At 47.1% G+C, this 16876-nt stretch overlaps 1 protein-coding gene across 7 annotated transcripts in view; it reads right to left on the bottom strand.

Annotated features, from left to right (window-relative positions):
• Nucleotides 1-1328: 1328 nt before the first annotated feature.
• LOC110519664 (chondroitin sulfate proteoglycan 5) overlaps nucleotides 1329-16876 on the bottom strand; it is a 52403-nt gene continuing 36855 nt past the window's right edge. The window contains exons 4-6 of one of the 7 annotated variants that reach the window (XM_090209049.1): nucleotides 8077-8152; nucleotides 5818-5964; nucleotides 1329-3017 (exon numbers count right to left, since the gene is read on the bottom strand). In XM_090209049.1, coding sequence (XP_090065175.1) covers nucleotides 2970-3017; nucleotides 5818-5964; nucleotides 8077-8152 — 271 coding nt within the window. In that variant the 3' untranslated portion in view covers nucleotides 1329-2969. Of the gene's footprint in view, nucleotides 3018-4922; nucleotides 5965-7673; nucleotides 7728-7992; nucleotides 8153-16876 lie in introns of those variants that run through there. The other 6 variants (XM_036953260.2, XM_036953261.2, XR_016488590.1 and 3 more) reach the window with 6 other exon arrangements.

Raw genomic sequence — 16876 nt, 5'->3', positions numbered from 1 at the left:
TCTGGGCCAGATGAAGAGAGTACTGACCTCACTTCCCTTACCTCTTTCTTTCTCTCCCCATCTCTTTCTTCACTATCTATCTCTTGCTCTTTCACTCTCTGCTTTCTCCCACCCCCCACACCCTCTCCCTTCTATTGATTGGTTGACATCCCAGGTTTGACTTCCTGTTGTGATGGTTTCCGTGACACCCTGAAAACTATTGACATTTATTTACCCCAGAATCACAATCGACACACACAGATACACCCCGGTGGCACCACATGTCTCTCCCAGTTTGAGTTCCGGTAGCACTGCTGGAGGCTGGCTGAAAAGGAGCCCCTTGTCTACCAGACACCTGCATCTCTCTCTCACACAAGTGCACACGCTCACAAATACACACACACATGTACACACTCACGAATGTGCACACACACCAACAGCTAAACAGTAAACATTGCAGCGTACCTGGAGTCATTATCATGCAGAGCTACAAAGCATTGCAGTATCTAACAGTGCTCTAATCTACTACTGTGCTCTAATCTAATACAGTGCTCTAATCTACTACAGTGCTCTAATCTAATACAGTGCTCTAATCTACTACAGTGCTCTAATCTACTACTGTGCTCTAATCTAATACAGTGCTCTAATCTACTACTGTGCTCTAATCTAATACAGTGCTCTAATCTAATACAGTGCTCTGTGCTCTAATCTATTGAAGTGCTCTGTGGTCCAATCTAATACAGTGCTCTAATCTTCTGTAGTGCTCTGTGCTCTAATCTAATACAGTGATCTGTGCACCAAACTACTGTAGTGCTCTGTGCTCTAATCTACTGTAGTGCTCTAATCTGCTGCAGTGCTCTGTGCTCTAATCTGCTGTAGTGCTCTGTGGTCCAATCTAATACAGTGCTCTAATCTACTACAGTGATCTGTGCTCTAAACTACTGCAGTGCTCTGTGCTCTAAACTACTGCAGTGCTCTGTGCTCTAAACTACTGCAGTGCTCTGTGCTCTAATCTGCTGCAGTGCTCTGTGCTCTAATCTTCTACAGTGCTGTACTGCAATGTGCTCTAATCCACTGTACATCTCTAGTTTGTGCATGTGTGCGTGCGGGTGTGTGTCACGTGTGTACATGCGTTTGTGTCCTCTACACACATAGCATGTGAATTTGTCAGTTGAATGATAGGATCCTTGAACAGAATAAATCCTAAACTGTTTTTCTAGTATGCGTTTCACCAGTCACAACCATGGAACACACCTGACATCTAGTGGTCATGAGGATAAATGCACTCATGTATCAAATGTTCAGTCATAGCGGGACAACCATTTATATCAAAGATCTTTATAGGTCCCAGGTTGTAAAGCACTTTATTTTAGACCAAAAGAAGTTATCAAAATGAAAAACATGAACACAAAGAATAAACCGTTTTTAAAACAGGAACATTGCTGTAATACAACATTGGTAAGCCTAGTAACATGTTAATGACGCTCCATAAACAGTTAACAAGACATGAATAAACCTGAATAAGTACCTTAGTAGCACCACACTGATGCATAGATAGATTGCTCTTGTATTGGCACCATCGTTAGGAGAAAGTGTCCCCTGGACGTGGGGTCCTGATTTTGGTCTGGGTGTCATTGATGTGGTCAGGTCTAGGGTGTGGTTAGTCTATGATTGGGAGGTAGTCAGGTCTAGGGTATGGTTAGACTATGATTGGGATGTAGTCAGGGTTAGCTGTTTACGGTATAGTTGGACTATGGTTGGGATGTAGTCAGGGTTAGCTGTTTACGGTATAGTTAGACTATGATTGGGATGTAGTCAGGTCTAGGGTATGGTTAGACTATGGTTGGAATGTAGTCAGGTCTAGGGTATGGTTAGACTATGATTGGAATGTAGTCAGGTCTAGGGTATAGTTAGACTATGGTTGGGATGTAGTCAGGGTTAGCTGTTTACGGTATAGTTAGACTATGATTGGAATGTAGTCAGGTCTAGGGTATGGTTAGACTATGGTTGGGATGTAGTCAGGGTTAGCTGTTTACGGTATAGTTAGACTATGGTTGGGATGTAGTCAGGGTTAGCTGTTTACGGTATAGTTAGACTATGGTTGGGATGTAGTCAGGGTTAGCTGTTTACGGTATAGTTAGACTATGGTTGGGATGTAGTCAGGGTTAGCTGTTTACGGTATAGTTAGACTATGGTTGGGATGTAGTCAGGGTTAGCTGTTTACGGTATAGTTAGACTATGATTGTGATGTGGGTATGGTATGGTTGTGTTCCGAGGTTAGGATTAAGACAGTGAGTAGGTGCTGATAGGGTGGGAGAGGTGGGGGGAGGATGGTGGGGAGGGATAGCGGAGGATGGGTGAGGAGGGGGAGGGATGTAGAGTGATTTGGGGGTGAGGTTTGTCTGAGTGGGGGGCTCTGGAGTGACCCCTGGGTGTAGGAAGCGGGGGGGAAGAGGGCTGGTAGGGCAGGTGATGGGAGGAGGAAGGGGAGGCAGCACTATGGTGGTGGGTGGAAGGATAATGGAAGGCGCTATGATGGGGTGAGGAGGGGGAGGACTGGTAATGGTGTGAAGCATGATGAGGGGAGACAGGCATTCTCTGAGGAGAGGTAAAACGGAGGGAGCTGTAATGGGGGTAGGAGTGGCGATGGGGGGAGGTGTGAGATTGATGATGAGGAGTAACGTGATTCTGAGAGACCTGTGAGTCTTTAATGGGGTTAAAGTTCATGTTAGGGTTAGAGTTATTGCTATAGTTCCAGGAAGTCTTATTGGAGTTACTATTGGGCAGTATGTTAGGCTCAGAGTGGTTCCAAGCAGTAGCCATGCTGTGGTTTGTGTAGTTAGTGGTGGTAGGATTACTGGTAGTAGTAGAGGGACCAGTCCCCTTCTTGTAGAGGAAGACGTTGTAGTGCAGAGGGGGGCTGGCCTCGGGGCGGAGCTTAGCCTCTTTAGGGAGGAGCAACTGTAGACCAATGGTGACTCCATCCTGCTTTAGAAATATATAGGGTTGAGAGTCAGAGGAGGATAGACATTTATAGACTAGAGAAGATAGAAATTAAGTTGGATAGACAGGGTAAGTGAGAAAGATAAAGAGAGTGATGGTTGAGATAGAGGGAAGGAATGGAGAAATGGAGAACAAGGGTTAAGAAAGAGAACAGGTGTGCATGTGTGTGAGAGAGGGAGGACAGCTCATAATAATGGCTGGAACGAGCAAATGGCATCACACCATGTGTTTGATGTGTTTGATACCATTACATTGATTTCACTCTAGCCATTATCATCAGCCCGTCATCCCAAATGAGGCGCCACCAACCTCCTGTGAGAGTACGTTCTATTGGTTGCAAGAATTTTGTATAATATTTTAAAATAACAAAATGTAAGTTTTGAATCTGGCGTCGTTTTGCGTATCAGTTCAATCTTATTTCAAAAGATAATGTTTTTTTTTTAAATCTATTAGTATATTTGAGTTTAACCACATTATTTGTTCTGTTTTTGATTTTCTGGTGGATTAAACTGAAATTGAACCAACTTTCTATGGCTTGTTTAAAAAATTACGATATTTGGGAGATGATTTCCTTTTTAAATAACTGAAAGTGAGAGGTTGTAATCTGAATAAAGGGGAAAAGGCCATTCTTGAACATGGGGTGAGACATTTTATTAATTTGCTAGAGAACCAGTTTGGATTGAAGCATAACTTTTGTATGATTGACACCTTTAGTGAGAGGTCTAATGCTTTAATATTTAATCATTTCTGCCCTCCGAGTTCATATTCATTATATAAATAGGCCCGTTTAATTTTTGTCTGGTTTGCCGTTCCAAATAAAATGGAATATAAGACCATAAGCAAATAGGTAAACAGGGATATGACTAAAGAATTAATCAGGGTGATTTTTCCACAAATAGACAGGTATTTTCCTTTCCATGGTAGCATGATCCATTTTTGCTAACTTTCTGTAAAAATGTATTGGTGTGAGATCATTTCTTTATTTCGGGAAATGTATACCGAGTATGTCCACATCACCGTCAGACCATTTTATTAATAAACTACACGGTAATGTAAAAGTTGTATTTTTTAGTGATCCAATACATAATATCATTTATCATCATTAGTTTTTAATCCAGAGGTTAGAAAAAGTATTTAGATCCTCTGAGGCTGTGGATCCAAGTAGTGTATTTAAAGAAAACATTAATCATCAGTGTACCATGACACCTTTTTGTTTTTAAGCCCAGATTTCTACTCCTTTAATATTATTGTTGGATCAGATTTTAACAGCTAACATTTCCATGGCCATAATAAATAGATATGTCGATAGTGGACAACCTTGTTTTACTCCTCTAGAGAGTTTAAAACTTTGAGAAGTAGCCATTATTTACTATTTTACACCTAGGGTTACTATTCATGACTTTAACCCATTTTATATTAGATTCACCAAATGTTCCAGGCATTTATATATAAACTCCAGTCGTACTTTATCAAAAGCCTTTTCAAAGTCAGGCCTGGTTTCCAAGATAATTTATAGTGTTCTATTGTTTCCAGTACTTGTCTTATATTATCTTCAATGGGTATAGTCCATGTGAAAGACCTGTCTGATTAGAATTGATAATATCAGACAAAACTGAAGTGTAAGGGGCCTCCAATATTTTAAATGGACTGTGTGTGTTTATTAAAGTGTTAATAAAGCCATGCACAATAAGCCAGGGAAAGGTAGGTGTGTGTGTGTGTGTGTGTGTGTGTGTGTGTGTGTGTGTGTGTGTGTGTGTGTGTGTGTGTGTGTGTGTGTGTGTGTGTGTGTGTGTGTGTGTGTGTGTGTGTGTGTGTGTGTGTGTGTGTGTGTGTGTGTGAGTGTGTGAGTGAGTGAGTGAGGTTGGGAATAGTCATGAGAGAGAACAATTAAGGTAGAGGGAGGGATAGGGCCATTCCAGGAACACACAGGGACCAGCTAATTTAAAGTTACAAAGTTTTATTTCAACAACTCTGGTTCCGATGCTATAACGATGTGTTCTCCCCCCAAAAATACCAACCCCTTGAATTTCATCAAAGGGTTATAACCCGCATCAATAGAAACCATAAATATATCAATGTTAGCAAGCCAGACAACACAGTAACTTTACATGAGACGTAGACATATTCACTGGATCATATCAAACATCAAAGTATCTCAACTGTTTCTCTTGTATTTCTGGTCAATCTTGTTTATAATGATTTTCCAAAAAGAGCTGTTTTAGTAGAAAACAGCAATGCATGCAGACAAAAAGAAGGGTAAAGATCGGAAATGGCACCCTATTCCCTACATTGTGCACTACTTTTGACCAGAGCTCTAGGCAAAAGTGGTGCACAATAAAAGGAATGCTATTTTTGACTCAGACTTAAGGCGGACAGTGGGAGAAGGGAGGACAGCAGTAAAGGGTCAGAGTTCTAAGGTCAGAGATTAGAGCAGGACATTGTGGGAGAGGAGAGTTTGTCCAGCCAGAGACAGTTTAGTTCAGAATTGCTACAGTGATGCAGCTCGGTGTAGCAAGGAAGGAGTAGCATCGCCCCCATGTGGTCAGTAGTGGTGTAACATGTAATGTAAGGTATTGAGTACAGTACAGTATAGTATAATACAGTACAGTATAGTATACTGTAGTATAGTTGTGTTTTCGTCCTTTTAGCTTCTAGTGGAGTCAAGGGGCACAACAGTCCCTCTCCAGGAACCCAGCTATAGTATAGAATAATATAGTATAGTAGATGTATGCAGTATTATGGTTCCCCTTATGTGCATGGTGGTATTACATTAATCATAATAATGATTTAGTATATGTTGTTGGAGGGAGAGGAGTTTGCCTCCTCCCTGTTTACCTCCTGGTCTGCGTTAGGGGTGTGGTCAGAGGAGTGGGCAGGGCGGTTGTTAATATGTTTGGGCGAATGAGAGTTGGCGATGTTCAGAGACTCCTCCCCTTGAGTGAATTGAGACTTTACAGGGTCCTCCATTTTCTGAGGGTCGTCCTGTGGAACAACACACAGAGACACACACACACACACACACACACACACACACACACAGACAAACCCACATTACACACACACACAGACAAACCCACATTACACACACACACAGACAAACCCACATTACACACACACACACACACACACACACACACACACACACACACACACACACACACACACACACACACACACACACACACACACACACACACACACACACACACACACACACACACACACACACACACACACACACACACACACACACACACACACACACTCGTTAGACACACATGCATATGTTACATCCAGTGGAGGACGGCTCATAATAATGGCTGGAACGATGCGAATGGAATGGCATCAAACACATGGAAACCATGGAAACCATGTGGAAACCATGTGTTTGATGTATTTGATACCATTCCACTGATTCCATTCCAGACATTACCACAAGCCTGTCCTCCCCAATTAAGGTGTCACCAATCTCCTGTGCTACATACCCGGATGTCATACACATATTGACACATACGTTACATACACAAACATTGATTGTCTGATGGCAGACATTTGAAGGTCATGAGGACAATGCAGTAACTGGGTCAGCTAGCAGAGACCAGTCATTCTTTATGAGTTAGAAAGTGTGTGTGTTAGTGTGTGCATGCATGAGTGTTTGTGCCAGTGTCAGGGGAGTTCATTTGGGTTCGCTCTAAATTCAAATTTAATTCAATAAACCTACAACCTATGTGTTGGGTGCCCCCCTTTCTGGCAAAGCCACATTTACTCTGTTTAAATCAATATTGGTTTGTTGAATGGAGCTGGAGATGGTGAGGCTGCTGTGTGGAAGCAAAGGGACCAACGTGACTAACCCTAATGCTGCTAGTCGGAAACAAGGATAAGAAGGAAAAGCCTAGAAGACAAAATGGCTGCCCTACCCCTATCCACAGGGGGAGAGGAAGAAGCACTGTAGCCCATAATGTCTGCCCTATCCCTAGTAACCACAGATGAGAGGAAGAAGCACTGTAGCCCATAATGTCTGCCCTATCCCTAGTAACCACAGAGGAGAGGAAGAAGCACTGTAGCCCATAATATCTGCCCTATCCCTAGTAACCACAGAGGAGAGGAAGAAGCACTGTAGCCCATAATGTCTGCCCTATCCCTAGTAACCACAGAGGAGAAGAAGAAGCACTGTAGCCCATAATGTCTGCCCTATCCCTAGTAACCACAGAGGAGAGGAAGAAGCACTGTAGCCCATAATGTCTGCCCTATCCCTAGTAACCACAGAGGAGAGGAAGAAGCACTGTAGCCCATAATGTCTGCCCTATCCCTAGTAACCACAGAGGAGAGGAAGAAGCACTGTAGCCCATAATGTCTGCCCTATCCCTAGTAACCACAGAGGAGAGGAAGAAGCACTGTAGCCCATAATGTCTGCCCTATCCCTAGTAACCACAGAGGAGAGGAAGAAGCACTGTAGCCCATAATGTCTGCCCTATCCCTAGTAACCACAGAGGAGAGGAAGAAGCACTGTAGCCCATAATGTCTGCCCTATCCCTAGTAACCACAGAGGAGAGGAAGAAGCACTGTGGCCAGTAATGGTTGCCAAGCTGAACTGGAGGCTAGCTGGGTCACGTATAGTGTGCAGTTTCCAGCTTGGTAAGGTTAAAACCTATCCAGCTGAGGAAACTGGCCACTGTTGTGCTTCTGCTTACCTGACAGTAAGGGTGTCTAGGCTTATACTCCCAGATGCAGCTGCTTCTCGCTCTCTGCAGGTGAAAACCACATCTCAACAGTGTGTGTGTGTGTGTGTGTGTGTGTGTGTGTGTGTGTGTGTGTGTGTGTGTGTGTGTGTGTGTGTGTGTGTGTGTGTGTGTGTGTGTGTGTGTGTGTGTGTTTGTACGTGTGTGTACGTGTGTGACAGGCAGACTAATGGACTGAGACAGACTGACACACAGCTAGCCAGGGTTAGGGCTTAAGGTTAGGGCCAGTCTAAGGTTAGAGGTCAGGGGTTATAGGTCTGGAGTTAGTTACCTGACAGATAATGTTGTCATAGTAAGCCAGATTGTGAGCGTGGGGTTGAGGGGGGGGCGGGGGGGAGTCACACAACTTCCTTACGTTGGCATGGGAACCATCTTGCGCCGTGGAAACAGAGAAGCCATCAGTCTGCATCTCGCTGTGTGGACGGTATATACTGGAGCGAGGGAAGGAGGAGAGGACAGAGGGATGGGACAGAGGTGTGGGACAGAGGTGTGGGACAGAGGTGTGGGACAGAGGGATGGGACAGAGGGATGGGACAGAGGTGTGGGACAGAGGGATGGGACAGAGGTGTCGGACAGAGGGGTGGGACAGAGGTGTGGGACAGAGGGATGGGACAGAGGGATGGGACAGAGGTGTGGGACAGAGGTGTGGGACAGAGGGATGGGACAGAGGTGTGGGACAGAGGTGTGGGACAGAGGGATGGGACAGAGGGATGGGACAGAGGTGTGGGACAGAGGGATTGGATAGAGGTGTGGGACAGAGGGATGGGACAGAGGTGTGGGACAGAGGGATGGGACAGAGGGATGGAGAAGAGGTGTGGGACAGAGGGATGGGACAGAGGGATGGGACAGAAGTGTTGGACAGAGGGATGGAGAAGAGGTGTGGGACAGAGGGATGGGACAGAGGGATGGGACAGAGGGATGGAGAAGAGGTGTGGGACAGAGGGATGGGACAGAGGTGTGGGACAGAGGTGTGGGACAGAGGGATGGAGAAGAGGTGTGGGACAGAGGTGTGGGACAGAGGGATGGAGAAGAGGTGTGGGACAGAGGGATGGAGAAGAGGTGTGGGACAGAGGGATGGAGAAGAGGTGTGGGACAGAGGTGTGGGACAGAGGTGTGGGACAGAGGGATGGAGAAGAGGTGTGGGACAGAGGTGTGGAACAGAGGGATGGGACAGAGGGATGGAGAAGAGGTGTGGGACAGAGGTGTGGGACAGAGGGGTGGGACAGAGGTGTGGGACAGAGGTGTGGGACAGAGGGATGGGACAGAGGGATGGGACAGAGGGATGGAGAAGAGTTGTGGGACAGAGGTGTTGGACAGAGGAATGGGACAGATGGATGGAGAAGAGGTGTGGGACAGAGGTGTGGGACAGAGGGATGGAGAAGAGGTGTGGGACAGAGGGATGGAGAAGAGGTGTGGGACAGAGGTGTGGGACAGAGGTGTGGGACAGAGGGATGGGACAGAGGGATGGAGAAGAGGTGTGGGACAGAGGTGTGGGACAGAGGGATGGGACAGAGGTGTGCGACAGAGGGATGGAGAAGAGGTGTGGGACAGAGGGATGGGACAGAGGGATGGAGAAGAGGTGTGGGACAGAGGGATGGGACATAGGTGTGGGACAGAGGTGTGGGACAGAGGGATGGGACAGAGGGATGGAGAAGAGGTGTGGGACAGAGGTGTGGGACAGAGGGATGGAGAAGAGGTGTGGGACAGAGGGATGGGACAGAGGGATGGAGAAGAGGTGTGGGACAGAGGGATGGAGAAGAGGTGTGGGACAAAGGGATGGGACAGAGGGATGGAGAAGAGGTGTGGGACAGAGGGATGGAGAAGAGGTGTGGGACAGAGGGATGGGACAGAGGGATGGAGAAGAGGTGTGGGACGGAGGGATGGGACAGAGGTGTGGGACGGAGGGATGGGACATAGGGATGGAGAAGAGGTGTGGGACAGAGGTGTGGGACAGAGGGATGGAGAAGAGGTGTGGGACAGAGGGATGGAGAAGAGGTGTGGGACAGAGGTGTGGGACAGAGGTGTGGGACAGAGGGATGGGACAGAGGGATGGAGAAGAGGTGTGGGACAGAGGTGTGGGACAGAGGGATGGGACAGAGGTGTGCGACAGAGGGATGGAGAAGAGGTGTGGGACAGAGGGATGGGACAGAGGGATGGAGAAGAGGTGTGGGACAGAGGGATGGGACATAGGTGTGGGACAGAGGTGTGGGACAGAGGGATGGGACAGAGGGATGGAGAAGAGGTGTGGGACAGAGGTGTGGGACAGAGGGATGGAGAAGAGGTGTGGGACAGAGGGATGGGACAGAGGGATGGAGAAGAGGTGTGGGACAGAGGGATGGAGAAGAGGTGTGGGACAAAGGGATGGGACAGAGGGATGGAGAAGAGGTGTGGGACAGAGGGATGGAGAAGAGGTGTGGGACAGAGGGATGGGACATAGGGATGGAGAAGAGGTGTGGGACAGAGGTGTGGGACAGAGGGATGGAGAAGATGTGTGGGACAGAGGGATGGGACAGAGGGATGGAGAAGAGGTGTGGGACAGAGGTGTGGGACAGAGGGATGGAGAAGAGGTGTGGGACAGAGGTGTGGGACAGAGGGATGGAGAAGAGGTGTGGGACGGAGGGATGGGACAGAGGGATGGAGAAGAGGTGTGGGACAGAGGTGTGGGACAGAGGGATGGAGAAGAGGTGTGGGACAGAGGTGTGGGACAGAGGGATGGGACAGAGGGATGGAGAAGAGGTGTGGGACAGAGGGATGGGACAGAGGGATGGAGAAGAGGTGTGGGACAGAGGGATGGGACAGAGGGATGGACAGAGGTGTGGGACAGAGGTGTGGGACAGAGGGATGGAGAAGAGGTGTGGGACAGAGGTGTGGGACAGAGGGATGGAGAAGAGGTGTGGGACAGAGGTGTGGGACAGAGGGATGGGACAGAGGGATGGAGAAGAGGTGTGGGACAGAGGGATGGGACAGAGGGATGGAGAAGAGGTGTGGGACAGAGGGATGGAGAAGAGGTGTGGGACAGAGGGATGGGACAGAGGGATGGACAGAGGTGTGGGACAGAGGGATGGGACAGAGGGATGGGACAGAGGGATGGAGAAGAGGTGTGGGACAGAAGGATGGAGAAGAGGTGTGGGACAGAGGGATGGAGAAGATGTGTGGGACAGAAGTGTGGGACAGAGGTGTGGGACAGAGGGATGGGACAGAGGGATGGGACATAGGGATGGACAGAGGTGTGGGACAGAGGGATGGGACATAGGGATGGAGAAGAGGTGTGGGACAGAGGTGTGGGACAGAGGGATGGGACATAGGGATGGAGAAGAGGTGTGGGACAGAGGTGTGGGACAGAGGTGTGGGACAGAGGTGCGGGACAGAGGGATGGGACAGAGGGATGGAGAAGAGGTGTGGGACGGAGGGATGGAGAAGAGGTGTGGGACAGAAGTGTGGGACAGAGGTGTGGGACAGAGGTGTGGGACAGAGGGATGGGACAGAGGGTTGGAGAAGAGGTGTGGGACGGAGGGATGGGACAGAGGGATGGAGAAGAGGTGTGGGACAGAAGTGTGGGACAGAGGTGTGGGACAGAGGGATGGGACATAGGGATGGAGAAGAGGTGTGGGACGGAGGGATGGGACAGAGGGATGGAGAAGAGGTGTGGGACAGAGGGATGGAGAAGAGGTGTGGGACAGAAGTGTGGGACAGAGGTGTGGGACAGAGGGATGGGACAGAGGGATGGGACATAGGGATGGACAGAGGTGTGGGACAGAGGGATGGAGAAGAGGTGTGGGACAGAGGTGTGGGACAGAGGGATGGGACATAGGGATGGAGAAGAGGTGTGGGACAGAGGTGTGGGACAGAGGTGTGGGACAGAGGTGTGGGACAGAGGGATGGGACAGAGGGATGGGACAGAGGGATTTTCATTGACGTGACAAACGTGTCATGTACAAGACTATTATACTGTCAAATATGATTTTTTTTAATAAATAAGGCCTCTCTCTCTCCCCCTTTCTCTCTCTCTGAATGTAATGGTCAAACCCTCGGACTGAACAACATGTTATCTAAGAGACACACACACTGTCAGGCTGGTCTACTTTCAGCTGAGGAACAGTTATTACTGCTGTATAAATGTCTGGCCTTCCTCACAAGTTTCACCATAACTCTCTGTATCTCTCTTTCTCTGTATCTCTCTTCCACTCTCTTTCTCTGTATCTCTCTTACCCTCTCTTTCTCTGTATCTCTCTTCCCCTCTCTTTCTCTGTATCTCTCTTCCCCTCTCTTTCTCTCCATCTCTCTTCCCCTCTCTTTCTCTGTATCTCTCTTTCTCTGTATCTCTCTTCCCCTCTCTTTCTCTGTATCTCTCTTTCTCTGTATCTCTCTTCCCCTCTCTTTCTCTGTATCTCTCTTCCCCTCTCTTTCTCTGTATCTCTCTTCCCCTCGCTTTCTCTCCATCTCTCTTCCCCTCTCGTTCTTTGTATCTCTCTTTCTCTGTATATCTCTTCCCCTCTCTTTCTCTCCATCTCTCTTCCCCTCTCGTTCTCTGTATCTCTCTTTCTCTATATCTCTCTTTCTCTTCATCTCTCTTCCCCTCTCTTTCTCTGCATCTCTCTTCATCTCTCTTTCTCTGTATCTCTCTTCCCCTCTCTTTCTCTGTATCTCTCTTCCCCTCTCTTTCTCTGTATCTCTCTTTCTCTGTATCTCTCTTCCCCTCTCTTTCTCTGTATCTCTCTTCCCCTCTCTTTCTCTGTATCTCTAATCCCCTCTCTTTCTCTGTATCTCTCTTCCCCTCTCTTTCTCTGTATCTCTCTTCCCCTCTCTTTCTCTGTATCTCTCTTCATCTCTCTTTCTCTGTATCTCTCTTCCCCTCTCTTTCTCTGTATCTCTCTTCCCCTCTCTTTCTCTGCATCTCTCTTCATCGCTTTTTCTCTGTATATCTCTTCCCCTCTCTTTCTCTGTATCTCTCTTCCCCTCTCTTTCTCTGTATCTCTCTTCATCTCTCTTTCTCTGTATCTCTCTTCCCCTCTCTTTCTCTGTATCTCTCTTCCCCTCTCTTTCTCTGTATCTCTCTTCCCCTCTCTTTCTCTGTATCTCTCTTCCCCTCTCTTTCTCTGCATCTCTCTTCATCGCTTTTTCTCTGTATATCTCTTCCCCTCTCTTTCTCTGTATCTCTCTTCCCCTCTCTTTCTCTGCATCTCTCTTCCCCTCTCTTTCTCTGTATATCTCTTCCCCTCTCTTTCTCTGCATCTCTCTTCATCTCTCTTTCTCTGTATCTCTCTTCCCCTCTCTTTCTCTGTATCTCTCTTCCCCTCTCTTTCTCTGCATCTCTCTTCCCCTCTCTTTCTCTGTATCTCTCTGCCCCTCTCTTTCTCTGCATCTCTCTTTCTCTGTCTCTCTCTATCTCTCTTTCTCTGTGTCTCTCTTTCTCTGTATCTCTCTTTCTCTGTATCTCTCTTCCCCTCTCTTTCTCTGTATCTCTCTTCCCCTCTCTTTCTCTGTGTCTCTCTTTCTCTGTATCTCTCTTCCCCTCTCTTTCTCTGTATTTCTCTTCCCCTTTCTTTCTCTGTATCTCTCTTCCCCTCTCTTTCTCTGTATCTCTCTTCCCCTCTCTTTCTCTGTATCTCTCTTCCCCTCTCTTTCTCTATATCTCTCTTCCCCTTTCTTTCTCTCCATCTCTCTTCCCCTCTCTTTCTCTGTATCTCTCTTCCCCTCTCTTTCTCTGTATCTCTCTTCCCCTCTCTTTCTCTGTATCTCTCTTCCCCTCTCTTTCTCTGTATCTCTCTTCCCCTCTCTTTCTCTCCATCTCTCTTCCCCTCTCTTTCTCTGCATCTCTCTTTCCCTCTATCTCTCTTCCCCTCTCTTTCTCTCCATCTCTCTTCTCCTCTCTTCTCTGTATCTCTCTTCCCCTCTCTTTCTCTCCATCTCTCTTCCCCTCTCTTTCTCTGCATCTCTCTTTCCCTCTATCTCTCTTCCCCTCTCTTTCTCTCCATCTCTCTTCTCCTCTCTTCTCTGTATCTCTCTTCCCCTCTCTTTCTCTGTATCTCTCTTCCCCTCTCTTTCTCTGTATCTCTCTTCCCCTCTCTTTCTCTGTATCTCTCTTCCCCTCTCTTTCTCTGTATCTCTCTTCCCCTCTCTTTCTCTATATCTCTCTTCCCCTCTCTTTCTCTGTATCTCTCTTCCCCTCTCTTTCTCTGTATCTCTCTTCCCCTCTCTTTCTCTCCATCTCTCTTCCCCTCTCTTTCTCTGTATCTCTCTTCCCCTCTCTTTCTCTGTATCTCTCTTCCCCTCTCTTTCTCTCCATCTCTCTTCCACTCTCATTCTCTGTATCTCTATTTCTCTGTAACTCTCTTCCCCTCTCTTTCTCTGTATCTCTCTTTCTCTGTATCTCTCTTCCCCTCTCATTCTCTGTATCTCTCTTCCCCTCTCTTTCTCTGTATCTCTCTTCCCCTCTCTTTCTCTCCATCTCTCTTCCACTCTCTTTCTCTCCATCTCTCTTCCCCTCTCTTTCTCTGTATCTCTCTTCCCCTCTCTTTCTCTGTATCTCTCTTCCCCTCTCTTTCTCTCCATCTCTCTTCCACTCTCATTCTCTGTATCTCTCTTTCTCTGTAACTCTCTTCCCCTCTCTTTCTCTGTATCTCTCTTTCTCTGTATCTCTCTTCCCCTCTCGTTCTCTGTATCTCTCTTTCTCTGTATCTCTCTTCCCCTCTCTTTCTCTGTATCTCTCTTCCCCTCTCTTTCTCTGTATCTGTCTTTCTCTGTATCTCTCTTCCCCTCTCTTTCTCTGTATCTCTCTTTCTCTATATCTCTCTTCCCCTCTCTTTCTCTGTTTCTCGCTTCCCCCCTCTTTCTCTGTATCTCTCTATCTCTCTTCCCATCTCTTTCTCTGTATCTCTCTTACCCTCTCTTCCCCTCTATCTCTCTTCCCCTCTCTTTCTCTGTATCTCTCTTCCCCTCTCTTTCTCTCCATCTCTCTTCCACTCTCTTTCTCTCCATCTCTCTTCCCCTCTCTTTCTCTGTATCTCTCTTCCCCTCTCTTTCTCTGTATCTCTCTTCCCCTCTCTTTCTCTCCATCTCTCTTCCACTCTCATTCTCTGTATCTCTCTTTCTCTGTAACTCTCTTCCCCTCTCTTTCTCCGTATCTCTCTTTCTCTGTATCTCTCTTCCCCTCTCGTTCTCTGTATCTCTCTTTCTCTGTATCTCTCTTCACCTCTCTTTCTCTGTATCTCTCTTCCCCTCTCTTCCTCTGTATCTGTCTTTCTCTGTATCTCTCTTCCCCTCTCGTTCTCTGTATCTCTCTTTCTCTGTATCTCTCTTCACTTCTCTTTCTCTGCATCTCTTCCCCTCTCTTTCTCTGTATCTCTCTTTCTCTGTATCTCTCTTTCTCTGTATCTCTCGTCCCCTGTCGTTCTCTGCATTAATCCTTTCTCTGTATCTCTCTTCCCCTCTCTTTCTCTGTATCTCTCTTCCCCTCTCTTTCTCTGTATCTCTCTTCCCCTCTCTTTCTCTCCATCTCTCTTCCACTCTCTTTATCTCCATCTCTCTTCCCCTCTCTTTCTCTGTATCTCTCTTCCCCTCTCTTTCTCTGTATCTCTCTTCCCCTCTCTTTCTCTCCATCTCTCTTCCACTCTCATTCTCTGTATCTCTCTTTCTCTGTATCTCTCTTCCCCTCTCTTTCTCCGTATCTCTCTTTCTCTGTATGTCTCTTCCCCTCTCGTTCTCTGTATCTCTCTTTCTCTGTATCTCTCTTCCCCTCTCTTTCTCTGTATCTCTCTTCCCCTACCTTTCTCTGTATCTCTCTTTCTCTGTATCTCTCTTCCCCTCTCTTTCTCTGTATCTCTCTTTCTCTGTATCTCTCGTCCCCTGTTGTTCTCTGCATTAATCCTTTCTCTGTATCTCTCTTCCCCTCTCTTTCTCTGTTTCTTTCTTTCTCTGTGTCTCTCTTCCCCTCTCTTTCTCTCCATCTCTCTTCCCCTCTCTTTCTCTGCATCTCTCTTTCCCTCTATCTCTCTTCCCCTCTCTTTCTCTCCATCTCTCTTCTCCTCTCTTCTCTGTATCTCTCTTCCCCTCTCTTTCTCTGTATCTCTCTTCCCCTCTCTTTCTCTGTATCTCTCTTTCCCTCTCTTTCTCTGTATCTCTCTTCCCCTCTCTTTCTCTGTTTCTCGCTTCCCCTCTCTTTCTCTGTATCTCTCTATCTCTCTTCCCATCTCTTTCTCTGTATCTCTCTTCCCCTCTCTTCCCCTCTATCTCTCTTCCCCTCTCTTTCTCTGTATCTCTCTTCCCCTCTCTTTCTCTCCATCTCTCTTCCACTCTCTTTCTCTCCATCTCTCTTCCCCTCTCTTTCTCTGTATCTCTCTTCCCCTCTCTTTCTCTGTATCTCTCTTCCCCTCTCTTTCTCTCCATCTCTCTTCCACTCTCATTCTCTGTATCTCTCTTTCTCTGTAACTCTCTTCCCCTCTCTTTCTCCGTATCTCTCTTTCTCTGTATCTCTCTTCCCCTCTCGTTCTCTGTATCTCTCTTTCTCTGTATCTCTCTTCACCTCTCTTTCTCTGTATCTCTCTTCCCCTCTCTTCCTCTGTATCTGTCTTTCTCTGTATCTCTCTTCCCCTCTCATTCTCTGTATCTCTCTTTCTCTATATCTCTCTTCCCCTCTCTTTCTCTGTATCTCTCTTCACTTCTCTTTCTCTGCATCTCTTCCCCTCTCTTTCTCTCCATCTCTCTTCCCCTCTCTTTCTCTGCATCTCTCTTTCCCTCTATCTCTCTTCCCCTCTCTTTCTCTCCATCTCTCTTCTCCTCTCTTCTCTGTATCTCTCTTCCCCTCTCTTTCTCTGTATCTCTCTTCCCCTCTCTTTCTCTGTATCTCTCTTCCCCTCTCTTTCTCTGTATCTCTCTTCCCCTCTCTTTCTCTGTATCTCTCTTCCCCTCTCTTTCTCTATATCTCTCTTCCCCTCTCTTTCTCTATATCTCTCTTCCCCTCTCTTTCTCTGTATCTCTCTTCCCCTCTCTTTCTCTCCATCTCTCTTCCACTCTCTTTCTCTCCATCTTTCTTCCCCTCTCTTTCTCTGTATCTCTCTTTCCCTCTATCTCTCTTCCCCTCTCTTTCTCTCCATCTCTCTTCTCCTCTCTTCTCTGTATCTCTCTTCCCCTCTCTTTCTCTGTATCTCTCTTCCCCT

Source organism: Oncorhynchus mykiss, chromosome 18, assembly GCF_057628025.1.
Source record: "Oncorhynchus mykiss isolate SJ-2025 chromosome 18, ASM5762802v1, whole genome shotgun sequence".
Classification (NCBI taxonomy): Eukaryota; Metazoa; Chordata; class Actinopteri; order Salmoniformes; family Salmonidae; genus Oncorhynchus; species Oncorhynchus mykiss.
Note: the sequence above shows the minus strand (reverse complement) of the source record. Positions and strands in the feature narration are given on the sequence as shown.